At 48.4% G+C, this 24,680-nt stretch overlaps 1 protein-coding gene across 1 annotated transcript; it reads right to left on the bottom strand.

Annotated features, from left to right (window-relative positions):
* Positions 1-850: 850 nt before the first annotated feature.
* LOC144164196 (uncharacterized) lies at positions 851-21,845 on the bottom strand. Its single transcript, XM_077694707.1, has 3 exons — positions 21,429-21,845; positions 15,034-15,144; positions 851-1,470 (listed from the first exon to the last, which is right to left on the bottom strand). Exons 1-3 carry the CDS (start codon positions 21,744-21,746, stop codon positions 1,363-1,365), a joined length of 537 nt encoding a protein of 178 aa, XP_077550833.1. The 5' UTR covers positions 21,747-21,845; the 3' UTR covers positions 851-1,362.
* Positions 21,846-24,680: the final 2,835 nt, after the last annotated feature.

Here is a 24,680-nt window from a genome sequence, read left to right as displayed (position 1 = left end):
AGATTGGTGCACAGCGCGAAAACACTTGGAGAAAATTTATGACTTTCAAGAGAGCTCATGGTAAAGCCGTGCCAACAAGATGAACGATTTTCACCAATTCGTTTAATTACCACTGCTGTTGCTTCAGTTGACGCATTCAGCTGGGCTCTCCTGCCGCGACTGTAGCTTTTTACGTGTGACAAGTTTTCTTTCTCGCCGAGCCGCAGCATCGAATAAAGGAAGCCTAAACCATTTCCGAGAAGAAGTATCACGCCATGTGCACTATGCGCACGGCGATAACACGGCACTCCTCGCTTGTAGCTTGCATCAGTATAGTTGCACGGGTATATCAGCACTGCCATGTATTGTAACGCTTTGCTTGGAAAGAGGTGGAAATAGCGTTTATTAACTTCCTTGTTGCAACATATTGCGCGTTGAAGCACCACGCCGTAGTGGACAGCTGCAGCGTTTAATGTGGGATCCCGTGGCCATTTAATGTTCCAAAAATCTCATAAGCGCTGTTTTTTTTCGTGGGTAATATACACAGCCCGTGTCTTCCAGCTAAATAACGGCTGATGCCACCGCGAACAAGCTTTTAAAGTATGCAACTGCGACTATATGAACAGCCTCTGCTCTGAGAAAGTAATTAAAGGAGCCTCCGCAACAACAGATGCGCCGACTAGGCCTATTGAAAGTTAAAATGGTATGCAGGAGAGGCGAAAGTGTACCTATTTTTCCACATGCCAAGAATAAGAATTCAACTTCGCTGCGGTGCAAGATCAGCGCCCTACACAAGCTACATCAAACCGGAAACAAGGGAACACGGAATCGATTCGGATAAACCTCAAGTAGAAGTAACAGCAGACTCTGCGCTTGACAAACGAACGAAGGTTTTCTGCAGCTAATTAGTATTACCTAATTAAAATAACATTAGGGTCGAGAAATATTTGCCGGTAGTAGTTTCATGATAACCAGAGTCAGCCGCTTCGTTCATTTCCTTATTATGCCCCTTCTTTTTGAGATCTAAAATTTTGTGGCGCCGTACACCTCCCCCCCTCCCGCTCTTATAGCGGTAAGTGTATAACCGAGGTTTCGGTGTAACTTTTCGAAAATAATTTCACATTTCTTGCTTGCTGCCCCATATGCAATTATCTAACGAGGCACGTTCACTTTTATCAAGCTTCTTAATTTCATGATCGTGTATTGCCCCCTCTACTGCCTTCAAACCAAGTCAAAATACCCATGGCAGGCGCCAATGGTTTATCCACCACAACTCAAACGACCGCTCACAAGTTTCTTCCTCCTCACAGCTTTTACTTGTAGTCGAGGCGATTACCACTATTGAGCCTAGAAGTCCCGTCACAGGGCTGTTGGAAATGCACATCAGTTGCCGAGCTCTTCCACCTGCAAGCAGCTGGAGCGCAGCAACGCCATCTGGTGGTGGCCTTCATCGTCGTCGTTCTCCCACACCTCAGCCTCGCACATCTCCGGCTGTACGAGAGAGAAGTGGCGAAAAAGAAATTAAAGTGCACATTTTCAAACTACGAAAAACAGGGAAGCTTGCACACACGCAATACTTCAATGGCGAAGCTGTTGTAGGTAAGCATCGCCGGACCCATAGTTAAGCTTCAGTATCATTGTTTGTTTCCACAGTAGCGGTACTAGTAATCTTCGTCACATGCATCGAAGCGGTCATCGCCTACTTCACGGCGAGTGGTGGATGCCAAGTCATCATCAGCGCTGCAGACTTCCACCAGCTCTTCGTCAGCGACTCGAGGCAGCAGTGGCGGGCTGCGCAACTCGACTCGTGAAGGATTGGCACCCTGTTATCTACATATCTACAATTATCATATCCACATATCTACAATTATCCATAATGGCTTCTAGAGAATGCGGCGACCGCGTTGACCTCCCCGAAGTTGGGTGTCTTTTAAGCTTCACCTTTAGCGCTGTAGGTTTTTCTTTACAAAGCGCAGTATTGCTTGACAACAGCGCTGGAGATTTTTTTTTCAGCGTGAGCTACACTGAACAAGGTTGAGCAGTTTCACGTGGCTCCCGGAGAGCCGTGCTGCGCATGCGCGAGGAGCAGTGACGTCACAGGGCGCTCAGAACGTTGCTCGCAGCCCGGCGTCTCTCACAGACCTCACGCGCCTAGCGTCTTCGTCGACCTTCGTCCCGCACGTGGCGGCCCGGACTACTTGGTGATCATGCGAGGGGTGGCCGGGTGTACAACCGATGGCTCGTGCGTCGCACCAACACTGGCGTGTGCCTGTGGAACCAGCTTAGCTCTGGGGCGACTGGTGACACTGCGCCGCAGCCGCTTGATGAATATACATGTTTTACATAATGCGTATACCGTGTGTGTGTTCATTGGAGCAGCAGTAAGCATGGTAATAAAGCTAATCCTAGACAACCAGGAAAGCTAAGAATAACCAGCTGAACCTTAGCTTACGCTACGTATATCCTGGCAGAGCCGAGCTGGCAGAGCAGAGCCGGCCGAGCAGTGGCTCGGCAGAGCCGCGCCACTGCTAATATTTTTTGCTAGATCCTCCGCGCGAACCGGTGACCCATCAGTCGCACGCGCTGAACAACAGCGCTGGAGTTTCTTTTTATTTTTGCTAGAGCCACTGCGCGAACCAGTGACCCGTAAGTCGGCGCGAGGCATGTGCTCACGACCTTTCGCTATTTTCTCGCTGCTCGGGGTTATTGCCAGCCTTTTCCCCTATTTTTTCTTTTTTTTCTGCTGAAGGCACTGGAAATGATGAGGACGCTCGGCGGTCACCACGAGGCACGCGCTCAGGAACGCTCGATGTTCTCATGGTATTTTTTTTCCTGCAACAGCTAAGCTACGATTTGTAAAACAGCTCCGCTGTTAATATGTTCCCCATTCACGAATGTATCGCGGAGCTCAGGATCTCTACACAAAATGTGTCTGCAGCCATTTAACAAGCTCAGCTGGATAGAACGCTTTCTTTTAGCACAATAAAAGGAACATTCCCAACCTATTGAGTGTAGAAGCGACAACAGGTTTGAATGGGTCTTACTTACTATTGAAAATAAAGTTTAATGTAACTTTCAGTGCAAAGGAGAAGTTTGTCAGCAAATTTTTTTGTTTTTACAGTTGAAATAGCAGAACGTTGCCACCAGGCTTGTTAAGGAGATAAACCGTTCATGTATATTACTAATTCCAGGAAATGTATCACAAAAGTGGAAGGTGCTTTAAAACAAAATACTTTTATTGTCTGAAAAAACAGACTGAGTGCACTGAAGGAACCCACCCCGGGTCGTGATTGCAAAGTTCTGGTGAACAATTCGAGACAAAACTTTCCCGAAAAAATACCTATTATTACGACCCGTAGAATCAGAGAAACATTACTTCGGTGAAGGAGCGAAAACTCACAGAATACTAACGCATTTGTGGATTGCTTGGGAAGACATTCATTGTCTGAAATATCTGTAAAAGAATGTAACCACAAAGAGTGGTGCGGAATCCGGGAGGGGCTTCAGGATGCTTCGGAGAGTGAAATACCAGCTTCGGTTAGTTTCTCGATCTGCTAGTTGGTGCTATTAACTTGTTTAAATCTGTTTTCGGCTCTCTGCTTCCGAACCACTTGACATTTCGTACTTATTGGTTTTAGTGGCGGACGTTTTACAAAGTTTTTTTAGCATGCGTGAAGCCAACTAGGCAGCTTAAGTAGCAGTACATAAATAAACAACCTGGAAAATTCCGCACCATGGTTATGTTGTGAGCGAGGGTTCCTCTGTCACAGAAGCAACAAAACCATAACTTATATGCAGCACAACTGGCTCCTATGGTTACTGTCTTATCCATATTGAAGGAGTAGGGTGCAAAGCACACATTAAAATTAGCCATGATTGCGAAAATATAAGCTTGTTCAGTTTCCCAGAAGTAGCCTTTGTTAACTTAATGAACACCATTCCTACCCTAAATACGCATTTTAACAAAAACATAGCAAGTATAAAAAAAAACTTTCTAATTTCCTTCTGAGTGCGGTCATTATTGACGTGATAGCTGCAATTACAAAAGCATTTTTAAAAGGATAGCTGCATCGTCGCAGTTAAATTCTACGACCACGCCAAACTTGATCTACCGCTTCAACACCACAACCATGTTTCTTGACGATTGCTTTGGCTTGCGGTCGCTAGTCGCACAAATAAACCCCTGTGAAGTCACAATGACTTCGCCAGAAAATGACTGGTAAGCCGCCACTGGTCATTCCTTTCTCTTAATATCTACCCTGGTCGTTGTAAGACAGCGTTGAATTGAGATTCATTCTTATTGTGAGAAAGCAGCCTTTGAATGAATCAAACCTATATTTTACGATCCGAGCCGGGGCCAGTCACATTTCCTACCATGGGGTCAGATCTTCCAGGGAATCAGGGATCAACTAATCCCATTACCTCCTCTCCCGCCGTAGATACCCTCCCGCCCATATCCAACTCGACATTTCCCAAGAACACGCGTGGCGTCTTCTGCAGACGAACACCTTTCCTAATCCTGCAAAACTGAACCTTATCCATCCTTCTTTATAGTACCACTACCCAGAATGCCCTGCACGCGGTGCCCCCGCCACCCTTCCTCACATTCTGTGAGAATGTCCTAACGACCCGTTTCCTTTAATTACTTGTGAAGAGCAGTGGGAGAAGGTGCTGGGGAGCTCAGACCAAGACGTGCAAACCGCTGTGGTCAACAGAGCTACCGAAGTCGCCACTCGGCTCAAGCTGGGGGCCACTACAGACCCGTAGACAACACAGAACGCTCAATGTATAAATATATATTGAGCGTTCCATATATATGTATATATATATATATATATATATATATATATATATATATATATATATATATATATATATATATATATATATATATATATACATATATATATATATACAATGGCGCTGGCTACCACCCCCAAGCACAGGAAACAAACATACCTAACATAAATACCCCAGAAAGTGAATGGGAAAATCGCCCCGCCGGTAGCGTAGTGGTTATCGCACCAGACCGGTATTCTGGAGGTCGTGGGTTCGGATCCCACCTGGCGGGCATTTTTTCATCACTTTCTTTCTTTCTTTCCAAATTCTTAATCTGTTTCAATGATCTACCACATCCTCCCCTTTGCTTTCCGAGGTTTTCTCGACTGCCAACCCTTATTTCTGTGTTATTTTCAACGAGCCCCTCATTTCCTATTCTGATTCGCTATATATATATATATATATATATATATATATATATATATATATATATATATATATATATATATATATATATATATATATATATATATATATATATATATATATACATATAGCAGAACAGAAAGATTCGGGACGAGGGACTCAGTAAGAACACATATCAAGGTTGCAGTCACCATTGCCAGTGCTATTCGGCTGTTCCTGAAATATTTAATAGTGCCGAATGACGTTTGTTTGTCCTGTTTCTCTGATACAGTGATAAATAGGCGAAAATATAAGTCGAGAAAAAATCCGCCGGATTTTTTCTCGACTTATATTTTCGCCTATTTATCACTGTATCAGAGAAACAGGACAAACAAACCGTCATTCGGCACTATTAAATATTTCAGGAACAGCCGAATAGCACTGGCAATGATGACTGCAACCTTGATATATATATATATATGTATATATATATATATTTATATATATATATATATATATATATTTATATATATATATATATATATATATATATATATATATATATATATATATATATATATATATATATATATATATATATATACATATATATATATATATATATATATATATATATAGAAATAATACTGTGTAGAAGGCAGCGGCCTCAGACCTCTGCCAACGCTTCGACAAGGAGTCTTGTCTTTGCCTTGAAAAAGACAAGACTCCTTGTCGAAATGTTGGCAGAGGTCTGAGGCCGCTACCTTCTCCAAAGTATTATTTCTATCTGGTGACCATCTTCAAAGCACTCTCGTTCCCAATATATATCTACATATATATATATATATATATATATATATATATATATATATATATATATATATATATATATATATATATATATATATATACACGAGAGGGTAGACACACGTATGAAAACGATGATCGAACTAACGTTTCGACCGGGGTCCGGTCTTCGTCAGAGTCCGGTCCGGTCTTCCGGACTCAGAGACCGGGGTCCGGTCTTCGTCGTTACTCTGACGAAGACCGGACCCCGGTCGAAACGTTAGTTCGATCATCGTTTTCATACGTGTGTCTACCCTCTCGTGTATTTTTGAAACCGAATCCCGGAACTTATTCATCGCTAAATATACATATATATATAGGAAATGAGGTGCACGTTGAAAATAAGGCAGAAAATAGGAATTGGCAGTCAAGACAACCTCGGAAAGCAAAAGGGAGGATGTAGTACGTCAAGATAAAGAATTTGGAAAATAAGAAAATGGAGAAAAAATTCCCGCCAGGTGGGATCCCAACCCACGACCTCCAGAATACCGGTCTGGTGCGATAACCACTACGCTACCGGCGGGACTACTTTAGCCTCCACTTTCTGGGGTATTTATGTTCAGGTGTTTTTGTTTCCTGCGCTTGGGGGTGGTAGCCAGCGCCACTCGGACTACTCGGGGTGAAGGGGACCTTCTTTTTAACCCCCGGGCCGTGACTCGAACGTCTACGACATGTCGAGAGTGGTCGACCAGCGTTGAACCCCCTTAAGCTCCCTATGGCACCAAGACTGCCAGAATAGAGGCCCTCGCTATGCATGTAGCGAATCAGAATAGGAAATGAGGGGCTCGTTGAAAATAAGGCAGAAAATAGGAATTGACAGTCAAGACAACCTCGGAAAGCAAAGGGGAGGATGTAGTACGTCAAGAGAAAGAATTTGGAAAATAAGAAACTGGAGAAAAAATGCCCGCCAGGTGGGATCCGAACCCACGACCTCCAGAATACCGGTCTCGTAGTCCGAGTGGCGCTGGCTACCAGCCCCAAGCGCAGGAAACAAAAACACCTGAACATAAATACCCCAGAAAGTGGAGGCTAAACTAGTCCCGCCGGTAGCGTAGTGGTTATCGCACCAGATCGGTATTCTGGAGGTCGATGGGCTCGGATCCCACCTGGCGGGCAATTTTTCTCCACTTCCTTATTTTCCAAATTCTTTATCTTGACGTACTACATCCTCTATATATATATATATATATATATATATATATATATATATACATACATATATCTTGTAAGGAAGACCGTCGCCATACTCGTTTAAATAATGTAGGAGCGTGGACAGCACTGGTCATTCCCAACGAGTGGGTATGTGACACAGAAGCCACACAGGGAAGAGGCACCAACTCGTGGATGTCGCATCGCCATCGCTGGGACGAAGAAGTCTCGTCTCGTTGGTTCTCCGTCTCGACTTGATGGACAGCGCGACTTGGTGCTTCGGTGCTACTGCTGCTGCTGGTGCGGCTGAAGAATAAAGCCTGAAAACCCTCTCATAGTTTTGGTGAAGGTGCAACGATCTTCGCTATCTTACGCTGGAGCTCCGCAACCGGACGCTCGACCCTCCCAGCATGTCTCGCAACGATGACCCCCGGCCTGCCCCAACACTCATCGTCTGCGCGGGTGAAATTCGTGAGCGGGACCCTCCCTCATTCAACGGCACCAACGAGAAAGACGCAGAGGACTGGCTTGTTACTTTTGAAAGGGTGAGTACCCATAACCACTGGGACGACCGCCTCAAGCTGAATAATGTCGAATTTTCCTTGACTGGGCTCGCAGAGCAATGGTTCTGGAACAACGCGGCACGTCTTAAAACGTGGCCTGAGTTTAAAGACGACTTCATAAAATCATTCGGCGCCCCGCTGCTCGAAAACTCCTCTCCGAGCAGCGTTTGCGTGAGCGGGCACAGAAAAGGGGTGAAAACTTCACTTCTTACGTTGAGGATTTTGTCGCCCTGTGCCGTAAGATTGACAGTGCCATGCCCGAACCAGAAAGGATAAAACACATTCTAAAAGGCATAGACGACGATGCCTTCCATATGCTGCTGGCGAAAAACCCCCAAACTGTGGCCGAGGTCATTACTATTTGCCAGAGTTACGACGAGTTCCGGAAGCAAAGGGCTCTCACTCGGCGACCCCTCGCAGAAAATCAGTTTCTCTTCAGCTTGGCCGCTGATGACGGCGACGGTACCTTGTTGCAACGGATCCAGCAGTTTGTGTGAGAGGGAGTGGCTCGGCAGTTGTCCATCATCAACTATGTGCCCGAGCAAATATCTTCTCTCAGCACTGAACTCAGGACCGTTATCCAGCAGCAAGTCGCTGACTCCCTCCCAGCTGCACTGCCGTCAAGCCCCGTTGTTGCCCCTGTGCCCTATGCCGCCACCATACCCCAAGCTCCAGCGACTTCAACCCTGCCTTATGCAGACTCTATGCACCCCGTGACGATGGCCGCTCCAATACACTTTGCCGACTCCATCCCTCAACGACTTTACGCTGAAGTCGCTGCCAGGTACATGCCTCGGAGCCCCGTCGTTTTCCCCACCACCCGGCCTTTACGTCCGCCGCTGCTGTCTGGTTCCTCGCTCACCAACCCTTGGAGGACGCTGGACAATCGCCCAATTTGCTTTGCCTGTAGGGCTCCTGGACACGTGGCACGCTAGTGCCGCCGCGCCACGGTGACAGGACGCAACCCTGCCGCAGCTTCTTCCTACGCCCATTCCCCACTCATGCAGGAGGCCACCGCGTATTCGCCGATGACATCTAGGCCGCCCGATAGTCGTGACTTCGGAAGCCGTCGGTCTTCATCTCCGCGACGCCGCTCACTATCTCCCATGCGTCGTCGTCCTGTTCCAACGGAAGCAGAAAACTAGGCGCCGCAGTTCCGGAGGCAAGAAGTGCGCCGTCGTCGATCTGCCCAAGGCCTGCTCCCTCTCCCGCAAACGTCATTCGTATTACCATAGATGGCGCTGAAATCTTAGCCTTTGTCGATACTGGAGCCGCCGTTTCTGTCATGGACGCCAAACTTTGCCGCCGCTTGAAGAAGGTTAGGACGCCGCATCTTGGATTCTCATTACGGACTGCTACGGCTCACCCCATTGATCCAACTGGCGTGTGCACTGCCCGTGTCGTTATTCGGGACGTCATGTATGCTGTTCAGCTCGTTGTCCTGCCTTCCTGTTCCCACGATGTCATACTGGGGTGGGACTTCCTTTCTGAACATGGAGCTGTCATCGACTGTGGCCGTGCCGAAGTAGAGCTCTTCCTGTTCATGCATCATACCGCGGATGAACCGCCCGCTCCTTCTGCCATCAAACTGGTCCTCACGAAAGAAGTTAGCATTCCTCCTCACTCTGCTGTGCTAGCTTCTTTATCCTGCCCACTTCTGTCCAATGCGACAGTACTCTTTACGCCGTCTGACCTGTTTCCCCAACGACGTTGTCTTCAGCTTCCTTTCTCCCTGCTTCCCATCCGTAACAGCCAAACAACACTTCTCCTTTCCAACTACGGCTCGTGTCCGTGCACCCTGCAACGCGGAGAGTGCTTCGGCCATGTCGAGATTGTCCATTGTGTTGTCACTGTGGCTGTGCCCGACGATTCAATGCCGCTTGAAATCAGTGCTCCTTCAGCAGCAAAATCCCCCCCGTCTGCAGACGTCTTCCTTCGCGCCACTGATGTCGACCTTTCACCGTCGCAACGAGACCAGCTTCTCGCACTGCTGAACCGATTTCGGTCCTTTTTGATTCTGTCCAGACTGGTCTGGGACGTACCACCACAGTCGAACACACCATCGATACCGGTGGTCACGCACCCTTACGGCAACATCCCTACCGTGTTTCCCCCACTGAACGCCGCGTAACCGATGAACAAGTCGAGGACATGCTCCAACGCGGTGTGATTCGACCCTCCACCAGTCCATGGGCATCGCCGGTAGTGCTTGTGAAGAAGAAGGACGGCTCTATTCGGTTTTGCGTCGATTACCGACGGCTCAACGAGATAACTTGCAAAGACGTATATCCTTTGGCGCGAATTGATGACGCCCTCGATTGTCTACAAGGCGCAGAGTTCTTTTCCTCCATTGATTTACGCTCGGGTTATTGGCAGGTCCCCATGGCAGAGACTGATCGTGCAAAAACGGCCTTTATTACTCCTGACGGCCTGTACGAGTTTAACGCTATGCCGTTTGGCCTCTGCAATGCGCCTGCAACCTTCGAGCGGATGATGGATAACATTCTCCGTGGATTCAAATGGCAGACGTGCCTTTGTTACCTCGATGATATTGTGATCTTCTCTCCCAATTTTTCGACGCATCTGATTCAACTTGAGCACATTTTGACGTGCTTGACGACCGCAGGACTTCAGCTCAACCTGAAGAAGTGCCGTTTTGCTGCCCGAGAGCTTACTATCCTTGGCCACGTTGTCTCCAAAGCTGGTGTCCTGCCGGATCCTGCCAAGTTACGTGCTGTGGCGGAATTTCCCAAGCCGACAACTGTGAACGCCCTCGGCGGCTTCATTGGGCTGTGTTCATACTTTCGCCGATTCGTTCGCAACTTTGCATCTCTCATCGCGCCTTTGACAAAGCTCCTCAGCAAAGAAGGCGGCATCTGTGAGTGGTCCACGGCCTGCGACGACGCATTTACTGAACTGCGCCATCTCCTCACATATCCGCCAATCCTGCGCCATTTCGATCATGAGGCCCCTACCGAGATTCACACGGACGCGAGCGGAGTTGGTTTGGGGGCAGTTCTCGCTCAGCGCAAAGCAGGATATGACGAGTATGTCGTTGCTTATGCAAGTCGCACGCTAACAAAGGCCGAGACAAATTATTCTGTGACCGAGAGAGAATGCCTGGAAAATTGGGCTTGTTGTTCATAACTTACAAATATATAGCGCAGAAGACGAGAGACACAGACAAGTAGACACACACGGCGCCGTGTGTGTCTAGTTGTCTGTGTCTCTCGTCTTCTGCGCTATATATTTGGAAGAGAATGCCTGGCCGTTATTTGGGCGCTTGCGAAGTTCCGCCCCTACCTCTACGGGCGCCCTGTCCATGTCGTCACAGATGACCACGCGCTTTGTTGGTTGTCCTCGCTCAAAGATCCTTCTGGTCGGCTAGCGCGCTGGGCTTTGCGGCTACAGGAGTATGACATTCGCGTCACGTATCGCTCAGGCCGGCGGCACAATGATGCTGATGCCCTTTCGCGCTCCCCGCTGCCTCATGACAGCGACCGCGTCTCGATCTCCGACTGCTACGTGTCGCCATTGGAGATCCACTCTATGTCGTCCGAGCAAAAAAAAGACCCTTGGATTTCCTCCATGTTGGACTTTCTGTCTGGCTCATCAACGAACGCTACATCTCGGACACTACGCCGGCAAGCGTCGCACTTTGCCCTTCGCGACGGACTGCTTTTCCGTCGCAACTACCAACCGGAAGGTCGCAAGTGGCTCTTAGTAATTCCGCGCCACCTACGCTCTGAAATGTGTGCCTATTTTCACGAAGAGCCACACTGCGCCCATGCTGGTGTCCCCAAAACATACGAGCGTTTGCGCTTGCGGTACTACTGGCGAGGCATGTACCGCTTCGTTCGTCAATACGTCCGTTCCTGTGTTCGATGCCAACGCCGAAAATATCCTCCCCGCCAAGGAACTGGGCCTTTGCAGCCCTTACCGTGTCGAGCAAGACAATTCGACCGTGTAGGAATCGACCTTTATGGGCCTCTTCCTTGCACTGCAGATGGCAACCGATGGGTCGTTGTTGCTGTCGACTACTTGACCCGGTACGCCGAGACTGCCGCCCTGCCTGCTGCTACCGCACGCGAAGTAGCCTCCTCCCTACTTCGGAACTTCATTTTACGGCATGGGGCGCCGCGTGAACTCCTCAGTGATCGAGGAAGGGTTTTTCTGTCTGAAGTTATAGAGGCCCTTCTTAAATCCTGCCGCACGATCCATCGCACCACCACGGCGTATCACCCTCAGACCAATGGACTCACGGAACGTTTCAACGGCACTCTGAGTGACATGCTTGCTATGTACGTCGCGGCGGACCATTCCGACTGGGACACAGTACTACCGTTCGTGACCTTCGCATACAACACCGCCACGCAGGCCACGACCGGCTTCTCTCCGTTTTTTTCTTTTGTATGGCCGTGAGCCTTCATGCACACTGGACACCATACTTCACTATCGGCCCGATGAGTCAGAGTGCACGCCCATCTCCGACGTTGCCAAGCACGCCGAAGAGTGTCGTCAGTTGGCCCGATCGTTAACTACGGAAGATCAGCAGCGTCAGAAGTCGCACCACGACGAACCGACTCCCGCTCCTACCTACTCACCAGGGTCACTTGTCTGGCTGCGGGTTCCAGTGTCTTCACCAGGCTTGAGCAGTAAACTGCTTTCGCGCTACCAGGGTCCCTACCACATCGTCAAGCGGACGTCTCCAGTATACATGTGGTTGAGCCTCTCACTTCTTCACCCGATCAGCGTTCCCGCGGCAAAGATATAGTCCATGTTCAGTGCCTCAAGCCTTACATTGACCCCGTCTTAGTTTCATCTCCCTGAGTCACCAGGATGGGTCTTTCGTTCCCGGGGGCAATTGTAAGGACGACAATCGCCATACTCGTTTAAATAATGTAGGAGCGGGGACAGCACTGGTCATTCGCAACGAGTGGGTATGTGACACAGAAGCCACACAGGGAAGAGGCACCAACTCGTGGATGTCGCATCGCCATCGCTAGGACGAAAAAGTCTCGTCTCGTTGGTTCTCCATCTCGACTTGCTGGACAGCGCGACTTGGTGCTTCGGTGCCTGCTGGTGCGGCTGAAGAATAAAGCCTGAGAACTCTCTTATAATATATATATATAATATATATATATATATATATATATATATATATATATATATATATATATATATATATATATATATATATATATATATATATATATATAGTCTTGATGACATTTAAAGCTAAAGGCCCTTGCAACAATTGGTCCGCCCAAAGTTTTATTGAAAAAATGGCCCTGTATCTGCTGACCTCCCTGCACGCCCCTGAAAGCCTCTCATCGCTCCCCGGCCCGCCCATCACGCTCCTGCCACGATTAACACAGGGGAGGTTTGCTCACTTTTCCCGTGTTCACACGTGCCCGAGCGCCATTCCATCATCATCAGCCTCTCTACGCCCACTGCATGGCAAAGACCTCTCCCATGGATCTCCTATTACCGTGGCCCTGTGCTAACTGCGACCAATTTATCCCCGCAAACTTCTTGATCTCATCTGCCCACCTAACATTGTTCCGTCCCTTGCCACGCTTGCCTTCTCTAGGGATCCACTCGGTTACCCTTAATGACCAACGGTTATCTTGCCTTCGCATTACATGCCCTGACCACGTCCATTTTTTCTTAATTTCTACTAATATGTCCTTAGCACGCGTTTGTTCACTGACCTCTCTGACCGCTCTCTTCTTGTCCCTTGATGTTACACCTATCATCGTCCGTTCCATTGCTCGCTGAGTCATCCTCAATTTAAGTTGAACCCTTGTAGTGAGCCTCCAAGTTTCTGCCCCCTAGGTGAGTACCAGTAAGATGCAGCTGTGACACATATCTTCTTCAGGTACAACTGTAGGCTGCCATCCACTGTCTGAGAATGCCTGCCGAATGCGCTCCACCCCATACTTATCCTAAATATATCTGCCCCATGGTTGGGATCCGGGGTCACAACGCACGCCATCTATCCGAACCTTTTTCACTGCCGTAGTTGGAATGTCGCGCGGACATCTAGGCTCGGGTGCGATCCCTTTTTGTAGTTCACGTGAAAGTATCGTTTTCACGAGTTGTTTTCAATTGCTGCGGCATTAATCTAGCGCACATCTATATTTAATTAGAGGATAATTTGTATTACTAGTTGTTCTCGCCTTTAAAAAATGAGTCTAATTCTTATATTCATTTTCTAAACATAGTTCAAACAGGAAAATACGGTGTTAGATCTGTTATAGTGGAATGTTTTTGCGTATATAAACTACTGGTTCAATAATTTCTTCACCTTCGGCTGGGTGGCTGAACAGACAGACAGACAGACAGACAGACAGACAGACAGACAGACAGACAGACAGACAGACAGACAGAGACCTAAGGTTTTGGGTTTAAAGGCCAACTTCACTCAAAATTTCGACCTCTTAAAAACACTATTTCCTTATAGTCTGCTGAAAAAGAAAGCATGATGCAAAATACAACAACTTAAATACGCGCTTGCACGCCGCAACCGCAAGAGGTCAGAAGAATCCGCAATTTTGAAACCGAAATCGAGCAGAGCGTGGCCATTGAAGTGATTTTGCACCCGGCCAGCGAGCGGCTGGACAGTCAGAAGCTCGGGAGCAAGCCTGCGCGCAAACTCCACGCGTGCACGAGGCAGCCAGTGGGTGAAGCGTGCGCAGCAGAGCTCGACTGGTTCTCCAGCTGCGTGGCTGGACAGACGAAAAAGCCCGGCGTGCAGGAGCGTCACAGGCGCGTCATGGCTGTTTACGTGATCCGCCCGCAGGTGCAGCGTCGTCTGCGGCGGAGATTTTTAAACGCTTATGACATTAACGAGGCGTTTCACGGGGTCAGCAATCGTGTTCCAGCTATTTGGTGGTACGTACTACATATTAAAAATACATGGGGTCGAGATGAAATTTGGGTATTTAAAAAAAGGCTATCGTGTTTAAAACGCCACAAATTTTATGCTTTCGGATGTTTCAGATTCCTTTACAATACATAGTTTGCGCGTGACGTCACCACAGCCAGTTCTGGTGCCTGCTATAAGCTCTTTACAAGCGCTACTCGAGATAAGAGCAACAAACTTCCACCGTGCAACCTGTGCTTCAACATCGCCATTGCAGTGACGCCAGTGGAAGCTATGTATAATATAATCAACGAGCTTTTCAGTTAGAAAATTTAACGTTTTCAGTAAACGCCAGAAACGTTCTTCGCCGTGTACAGATTTGTTTTCCTTCTGCATGCGAGCCGTGTCTGTCACTGCACTGAAAAGTTGCTCTCCACGCCTCACCTGCGGGTGGCTGTTGATGGACGCGGTGACGTTCCGGTGGGTGCAGACTGGTGTTATGATGAGTGTCGGCTGGATCTTTAGCTTCAGGTGGTGCTTCACACCGTTCTCGACCTGGGTATTCAGAGCGCGCCATTTTATACGAGGACAGCTAGAGTAAAGGGAGGGGCGCTGTAATTTTTACACATTTACACGTGGAGACAAACCACTCAAGGCCGATGCGTCTGCATAGAATATTCCTACATGGTGTCGAGCCTGTATAACTGCAATAGTTAGAATCTCTTCTTACAGAGGGTGGCTTTTAACACCTCAAATAAATAATTGTGACCTTTACAGAAGTTGCAAATAACTATACTACGGATACATATAGGGTCACCATCTCAGTTATGACACAATGGGCCGCTTTTGAATAACGTTCTTAGGGGTGGACTTCTGCTCCGAAATGCACTTTCAGAAAGCAAACATCAAAGCAGCAGCAAAACAAAATGACGTGACAGCGAATGAATGTCGCCGAATCAACTGCCGTGACGATTGTTGTGGGTGCATTTATGCTAGATGGAAGTCATTTCTAGAGATTCCGAATTCAGTTAAAAATTTGTTTTGACCACGGTCCGTGCACGAGACGCACAATTAAGTTGACTGCACCAAGATTCTAGGTCTCCGTATACAGGCAAACGGATACAATGTAGATACTCCCCACTGCCCTAGAAAAAATGGTTTACCAGACTACACGACTCATCTCTGACATAGCTACCAAACATCGAGGAGTGAAAGAAAACAAACTAATACGTCTCGTACAAGCCTTCCTCACCAGTCGCACAGTATACGTCACCCCCTTCCTAAACCTCAAAGTAAGCGAAACACACAAAATTGAAGCTATGATAGTTAAATCACACAAACAGGCCCTAGGTCTCCCCGTCACACTCTCAACAGACAAACTACTCTCGCTCGGTCTTGACAATACACTAGCCGAACTGGTGTCGCAACTAGAGCGACTCACGAGGAGTAACAGTGGACTCCACATTCTTCAGAGTCTTGGCCTCAGCCACCCCTCTATCTCTGAAACCTATTTCGACATTCCCGCAGTCATTCGAGACCTACTGGTAATCAACCCCCTACCTATGTCGACATTCCCCCAGTCATTCGAGACCTACTGGTAATCAACCCCCTCTCTAAACATATGCACCTGATTCATAACCAAGAAAGGCGCCCAGTGAGAGCACAGGCTTTACAAAAGCAATACTCCTCCAACCCACAAGTAGCCTACGTGGACGCTGCAGAATACCCAGAACGCGAAGCCATGGCGGCGGTCGTAGTTGGTTCATCCCAACATTACTAGAATAGTAACGTTGGTTCATCCCACCGAACACTAGCCGCCCTTTCCTCCCCTATTCAATTTCTAACCGTAGGAGAATAAATGGCTATCGCTCTTGCCATTATTTCCAGGTTACTACGATATCAAGCGACTCCAAATCAGCCCCCCCCCCCCCCCTCCACCCAACTTTACGCCTACTCCTGCAGGCACGCCGATTACCGAAACGAAAAATTTAGTGCCCTTCCACTCTGTGAAGAAGTATGATCTGTAAAGCAGCACGCCCTTTACGGAGTACGCGAAACAAAAGACGTTTGTTTGTAATTCACGACTGAGCATACTGCCTAGCCCATTACCTGAATGAAATTCGTAAAAGACCCCAGCTTTAACCTAGCGTAGAGCTCTCTCTTTCCCTCTGTCGTGGTAGGCATCTTACTGTTTGTGTAACGCGCCAACCCAATCCACTCTACCACTGATGACAGCATTGGGCTGTTTGACGGCCACCTTGAACCTCAGGCTCAGGCCAACACAACGGACATGTCATGAGTAAAAGAATGAAACCAATATCTGCGCGTGCCTCCCCCTCTACCGCCACCCTCTCCAAACTCGTGCACGCTTAAACCGGGAACGGGTCATGAGCGGGTGCTTAAAAGTGAAAGATACTGTCGAAAATGTCTCTCTGAAAGCCCTTTAGGCTGACGGACTGATATTAGCCCACATGGGCCTTCCAAGCGGGCCAGTTGATGTTCATCAGGGAGGGATTCGCAGCTACACGACCAGCTGGAACTTGAAGCGGCAACGGCGGCGGCAGCTGCTCTCCGTGGTTTTCGCGCCCATTCACGCTTCTGTTCGGGCTGATGCTTCTTAAGTTTCAGCTCTTCTTCCTCCAAGCGAGCGGCATGCGTCTCCGTCCCATTGCGAGTTAACACCTCGAGGGCTTCCACCTCTACACTAGTGGACACAGAAGTGGGTGTCCCTTTCTCTGCCCAGTCGTAGGCATCTCATTTTCTGTGCAAAACACACACACAGACCCGAACCGCTCGATCGCACAGGACAGCTGACTGGGCGCAGTGAGCCATGGGACTGCAACGTTTAAACCTCCCACCACCACAACGGGTATGTCATCGGTAGCTGCATTAAGCCCTGCTGTGCATGCATCCCCCTCCCTTCCCCATCAACCCGTGCACATTGAAATCCATTCCGAGGAACATTGTTGCGTCGGCGGCTCTCGTTGACCAGCTGTTCATTGTTCTTCTGGCGAAAGAATAATAATAGATCTTAGCCCGACCTCATATCACGTCTTTCCCTCTCCATTTGCCAATGCATCTCATGCCTAATTAGGCGTGTATCCCTAAACCGGCAAGGGGGGATACACGCCTAATTAGGCATGAGATGCATTGGCAAATGGAGAGGGAAAGACGTGATATGAGGTCGGGCTAAGATCTATTATTATTCTTTCGCCAGAAGAACAATGAACAGCTGGTCAACGAGAGCCGCCGACGCAACAATGTTCCTCGGAATGGATTTCAAGCTAAATAAAAATAACTTGCTGACGCCGGCGTTTCAACGTGGCAAGTTTCTTTCAACCGGCAGTGGCGCGCAGATAGTGGGCGAGCTGGAATTTGAAGCGGCAACGGCCACGGCTACATTCTCGGTGGCGGTGGTGGCGGCGGCTTTCGGGCGTCTTTATACCCATTCGCGCTGGTGTTGATTGTCCACAATCATTTGATAACGGCGCTAAGGCCTCTGTCAGCCCGCCGCGCAATTTTTGAAACAGACATGGCGGCCGACGCAGCAGGCTGAGCGCATTTTTTGCTTTGTCTTGTGAGTACATTATGTGCATTTAGTCAGAGTTTCTTCCTCATCAATATTGAACGCATGCTTGCCAATATCGCTAATATCAGCAAGTCTGCGGAAATAACGTAGACATGTTTGCTTTGAAAGGGAAGGAAACCGAGGTAAGCACGATCATCATCAGTTAGACTTGGCACACAAATGCCGTAGTGCTGCTGGAAGTTCAGGGTGCGTTCATTGCGCCGGAAATTAAAAAAAAAATCGAATTTTGATGAGGAACTTCAAAAGGCAAGATCGTTACGCGATCTTGCCTTACGCGCGCGTTACGCGGGTCACTTTTAACTCCCAGGAAATGAATAGGCACACGAGGTTGCTCGAGAACAGGTACTCCCAGAGCCCAGTGACGCTGAAGAATCTCCTCAACCGTTCTCTCAAAGAGACCGCCTCTTGACATACCTATCGGTACTCGATCACTACCGGCTGTCCAGAGCTCGCTTTCTACCACCCGAGGCCACGCTGTTGTATGTCGCCAACTTCAAACATCCAGATTTCCCACCCCAGCCCTCCTATCACTCTACTATTCCGAGTTGCACTCCAACCAATGCCCTCTTTGCCATAAATACGCAGCCCTACCACATGGGATTTGGTCTAGTGAAGAAAAACCCCGTCAAACTCTTAAAATGCACCCCATTTATGAACGAGGAGCAGTGGGAGGCCGTGCTGCTCAAAGCAGACCCTATGATACAGGTCTGACTAGCCCAGGTGTCCGAAGACGCCGCAGAGATCTCCATGAATCCTGCCGTCGCCGGAAGGACACTGAAGTCGACCTGAAAACGGTCCCACCCGAGGCAAGAATAAAGTTTTATCTGATCTGATCTGATCTATGTCAAACGCGAAAGTTCTAGGTGAGTGACGCGTGCGTGGCAGCCTATCGTGGCAGCCTATTGCACTAGAGATGAAAGGCTGCAGAAAAAAAACGAGGGCTGGTGGCCGCTATCCCTTCGTCGAAGACCTGGCTGCTGCACCTCGCATGGATTTCCGAACTTTCCGCTGAAAGTTCTCTAGGTCCGGCCGACCCGGATCGTTATTTTGTCCGCATGCCTTCGTGTCTCTCCCAAAGTGGACCGCCTTAGCACGCCCGAGAACCGGAGGCAACCGGCGGCGCGAAATGGGCATCTGTAGCGCGAACTCGGCGTCGGCGCTCCCCACTTCAGGCGCGAACGCACGTAAACTGGCGAGGGAGCAGCACGCAAGATATCACGCACTAACGCTGGGCAGGGTGTTCGGGAAGGTCGAGCTGGCCGACGCTCTTTACCAGGCGCACGTTCACGTGCGCTGGGTACTTTCTCTTTGTATTTTTTTGCATTGTTCTCTTTTGTATATCTCTGTATTTTTTGTGTATTGTTCTCTTTTGTGTATCTCTTTGTATTTTTTTATGTATTGTTCTCTTTTGTATATCTCTGTATTTTTTTGTGTATTGTTCTCTTTTGTGTATTGTTCTGGTAACGCTGGAAGGGGAAACTACCAGATTAAACAGCTCTTCTGTCTGAAATCTTAAGATACCTTAGGCGGTATGTTTCACAGCAATATATCAAGTTTTCTTAAGTTACTAATATTGACCTAGAATAAAGCAGGTACATTGTAGCTGTTTTGTGAATGATTTGGCTAAAATACATGTTACGTACACGTCGTTGAATAGATGCCTGTCATAACAGCTTCACTTATCCCTCACATCGTTTGAAAAACAGCATAAGTCAATTAGAATGCATTACTTCCGTAACTATAAATATGCAAGTAAATATGCATGTACTCTCGCAAGTCTGCATTTCAATATATCAGTGAAGAAAATGCATTTTAGGAACCCTTATCTGAAGATCATCTGCTGTCGAGACACTGCCTCCTTTTCACAGATGATAACCTTTCTCTTGAACTTCAAAACAAAAACGTATCGCGTCTTTTTGTCCGTGGGCTGTCCGACCTTTGATTCAGCCGCTCGGCCAAAAGTTGTAGGGATTCTCGAACGAGGCATCTTCATAGGCAAAACCTTACTGAACCACTAAATCTGACGCCACGCTTCTTACTTGACAGCGTTGTTTAGCAAAAAAGGGCATATTTCAATTAAAACGTGACTTAGTTATGCCCCGAAATAGATAGCAACTCGTTCTGCAGTGACCACAAATATTACCGCTCAGAGAGGACAACTTTAAAAGTACGCCGCCGAGGGGGCACCGTTCCGTCCTTCTGTTTGCGAAGAAACTAGAGAATTTTGCGAGCGAACGCAGGTGTTTGGTTAAAATAAGCCGCACAACCACCATATTGGCAGCAGGCACTCACCGAGGGATGGCATTGTGATCCCCGACGGCAGCCGATTGCGAGAATCCGCCCAGACAGTATTCGTATGCACAAAATGTATGCCCTAATGTATTAATGTACGTACGCATGCCTGTATCAGATGAAGGTTCACGAATCGCACTTGTCAGGAACAGGTTCCAACTTCGGCAATGGAATTAATAAATTCTGGTGCGCAGCAAAATTACCTATTACGGCAACTCTAGCATCAATGTAACCACTTTTGCCGATGGGCGTCACCCAGAGAATTGCGAACATGGCATATCGCAGAAGAGTCGGTCTAGAATCTTCACGTGGTATGTGGGGACAATGAGAAATCGAAAAATCGTAATCGAAATTGAAAAAACATTACCGCCAATCATTCACTTCAAAGTAAGCATTTATTTAGCATTAAACCCAAACACGTTTGTCAATTACTTTTCATCGCGGAATAACACAACTGCATTCTCTACAATCGCAATGCTTGCAGTAGGCCCCGTTGTTCCATCCACCTTTGTTACCTGGTGGCACCGTGGCCTCCACCGCGTACGCTGTACCTAGATTTATTACGGGAGGCGACAAAACGTGTCCCGGTAATAAGATCCAAATTTTTTAGGAACAATTGCAAAAATAAGTGCAATTCATCTGAGTGAATAGGCACAACTATAACTTGCATATTCACATATTTCAGCCTTCAAAATTGGCTTGCTGTTTTATTAGCAGTTCAGCCGGCACGAAACGCGCTCCTCCACCGCAAAACGTACCCTTCCCTTCCGTACAGTTCCCTTCGCACTATTTGAAAGGTTTCCGGTCTGCTAATAGCACTAAACATGCAAGCCACAGCGTTCTCCGCAGCGAACACCTCCATTGACGCGATGTCTCGAAACGACCGTTTGATCTCTGCGCCGGGAAAACGACTCGCGAGCCCGCCATGCTGCTCTCCGCCAAAGGCGTCTCCGCCCACCTTCTCGTCGCGAGAGTCGATGGAGGCGAGCTCGAGCCCGTGGCACTCGTCCATTTCGCGGCCCTCCAGCTTGGCGCGCTGGAGCTCGGTGAGCGTGAACTTGAGCAGGGCGTCGGGCTCGTCGGGGTCCACGGCTCGCAGGCTGAGCAGGCCCCCGGCCGGCCGGGATTTGCCGCCCGCTGCGGTGGTGGCGGCGGCGGAAACAACGGGCGGAGGCAGCACGGCGGCCGGAGGCGCCGCTCGAGCTGTAGCAGCGAGGGTCGTCAGGGAGAGCACGAGCCGAAGGACGGCCGCCGAGGGCAACAGGGCTTCGGCCATGCCGGCGAGGCGAAGGAGCCGCCGCGCACCGGGATGAGGCTCGCGCGGCTCGGGGAAGACGGGAGGATGGAGCTGAGCGCGATCGACCCCATCGACCGGACGCGTGGCGGCGGGAGCCAAGGGAAAGAGCTTCTCCTACTCTCTCTCCTACTCCCTCGTGAGGGCGCAGCGGCAGCCTGGCGGCGCTCTCTGTGTAAATCGTCTAAACGATTTGGTTTACGCGGAAGCGTAAATAATCCAACAAAGTTTGCCTTCATCTCGAGTAACTTGTTCGCCCATACCGTTCCCATGGATGCATGGAGGGTGCGAGTTTGCGTGAAAAAAAGTGCAAACAAAGCCCAAACGGGCGAAAGGACAGGAAACATGGCGTGAAAAGTACGAGTGAAGCGAGGAGTCACCAAGGAACACAACAACTCACCAAGGAACACAACAAGGAACACAACAAAGGAACACGAAACTCACTAAGACCTCACCCGCCCATGAAACGCAGTGTCTGACAGAAGGACAGACCGCTGACGGACACACCTATTTTCTCGTATGACGGATGCTGCTATAATGTTTCCTTTTATCCACTCCACTTTTCTGAACCTGTCGCCGAGATTATGACGGCATGTGCAGTCTTCTCAATGCGTTGATAAATGCAAATACGTTGAAATCTCCCTGAGTTGAATGTGTATAACTTGTCTGATGGTGACACCGGAGTTGTGACGACACAGGCCTTAGCTGCATTCTAAGAAAAAAAAACTGCAAGGATGTATCATATATTGCTCCCTAAAAGGTAGAAACATTCTCCCTCGAGAAGCGCGGTTCTGCCCGTAGGAGTAGAGGACTATTTCCCCCTTTCGTGACTTATTGGAGGAGCGTTCCTCCCTGGCGGCGCATTTATGCTGATATACCTTCTGTTTTATATACCCTCTTTCTGAAGGTATGTATGCTCATTTACCTTCTGGTCGACAGGAGGAAGCAACCGGAAATGGTAAAAACGAACAACAAAAAAATCACGCCATATCCACGGAATGAATGATGATAAGTGGGGCGAAGCTCGAGAGGGGGAGATCATTGGTAACCGTAACTCTCCCGCGAAAGTTCGCCCATTACATCATTAAGAAAGACGTAAGACCGTACATTGAACAAATCAACTTTTATTTTCGGAGTCAATGCTCCCAGGCCCAGAGCTGGTGAAAGACACCGCGCCATCGAGGACTACCCCGCACCTCCACCATAATTTGTCACGTAGGATGGGACACAACGGTAAAGAAAGAACTTTTATTTAGGGCGAACTTGTGCCCGAACAAGACGAGAGGAAACGAGCAAAGGTCCTTGCGTCTCGTTCGATCTCCGAGAACGATTGCCTGCGTTCGTGGCGTGGTCTCTTGCGTGATCTCCCCCTCGCAGTGCACGTGCGCTCGCGCCTCCGTTGGCGAACACAGACAAGCTCGCGCTCCCGGTGCCGAGTTTGCGCTGCCGGTTGCAGCCGGTTCTTGCGCGTGCAACGCGGCCCACTTTGCGACATCTCCGAAAACATGCGGCGGTCACGTACCACGAGACACAAGGGATGGACAGACCCATGGCTTTAGGAGCTTCGCCCCTAAAAGCAGGAACACTTATACCGTTGCTCTCAAGGAGGTTCCAGACAGTCATTCCTCATGTAGAAATGCTTTTTCGTTACACGGCAAATGTGAGATCAAGGCAACGTTGACGCACACACCGCATGCACTACTTCCCGGTCTTGTCATTCTTCTATGCTTCTATCTCGTGTGTGGTACTGGTGCCTTCTTTCTGTCCGTACCTCATTTTCCTGCATTTTATTTTATACAGTCAGAATAACAACTAGCCCCTCAGGATTGTCTAATGAACATGTGTTTTGCTAGTTCTCGTAATTTATTTGTGTATGCATTTTTATTTAATGTTACCACAACCATTCGTCGAATTTGATCACCCTGCACTCCGAAGTTCTGATTTTGTGTCCGCACTTCTGTTTGATTATCTAGAAAGGAAACAAACGCTGTTATTTTATATACTAATCTGCAGTTAATAGCAACGCGACGGCACAGGATGATAAATAGAGCAGTTACACTCGAGTGCTTGCAACATTTATGCCCGGCCGTAGGCTAAAATTTTTGTGTGCGCCTTTCTGGAAACCCGAAAATCGATTTCGCGCCAAAAATAGAGGAATGCATGCATGCGCGCAAAGGCCGAGTCCACGTAATGACCGAGACATGGTTGACACCTTGTTCAGCCACACTGACCTGGCCCACATAAGAAGTGAAAATCGATGGCAACACATACACTGCCAGCGTATTGCTAATGTCGACTTGGACGCGGGGGCGCACTCAAGTAGATTTCTGTACTAATACATTAGTCTGAAAGTATATGCGCCTGCTACAGCTTGATAAGACGCGGTTGGGAGGGGTGGGGGTACACAAAACACTGCAAAAATCTGCAACCAATAAATAAAACCGTGCAGTAGGTGTATTCTATGAGGCTGAGCCATGTAATCGCTTGATTACTTTTTACTTTCCTTACAACCATAGGCGCTCTTGATCGCACATATCTTTGCGCTGTTAACCGCGAGCGCATACATTGTGAGATGCCCAATACTAGTTGTGGTCAGAGCAAACGTTGAAGCCGCCTAAGTTATCTGCATTTCCTTCAAACGAAAAAGGATTAGCAAAATTCAGTAGTATGCGCTGCTGAGTGCAGTGCTTTCTCCATCCACCTCGCATGAATAAAAATTTTCGGGAAACAGGAAAAAAGTTGCACAAGACATCTACTTTGGGTCTTAAGTTCTATGACGCGATAGCGTTACTTCGGATCCCAGGTTGCGTTTTGGAACTAAATTAATGCATTGACGATGTATGCTTCACGAGAACTGAAGGCCAGCGTGGAGAGAAGGACAAGCAGGAAGGGTGTTTAATCGCCAGAAGAGACTGA

Source organism: Haemaphysalis longicornis, unplaced genomic scaffold, assembly GCF_048455015.1.
Source record: "Haemaphysalis longicornis isolate Haplotype H1 unplaced genomic scaffold, Haemaphysalis longicornis Haplotype H1 scaffold_13, whole genome shotgun sequence".
NCBI classification, from domain to species: domain Eukaryota; kingdom Metazoa; phylum Arthropoda; class Arachnida; order Ixodida; family Ixodidae; genus Haemaphysalis; species Haemaphysalis longicornis.
This window is presented reverse-complemented; position numbering and strand designations above follow the sequence as displayed.

Bases quoted from the DNA above. Each gene is read 5' to 3' on its own strand.
- LOC144164196 (XM_077694707.1), bottom strand. From the start codon at position 21,746: ATGGCCGAAGCCCTGTTGCCCTCGGCGGCCGTCCTTCGGCTCGTGCTC. The intron at 15,145-21,428 runs GTGGGCGGAGAC...CTGAATACCCAG, and splicing joins TCGACTCTCGCGACGAGAAG to GTCGAGAACGGTGTGAAGCA. The intron at 1,471-15,033 runs GTGAGGCGTGGA...TCTCTCGTACAG, and splicing joins CCATCAACAGCCACCCGCAG to CCGGAGATGTGCGAGGCTGA.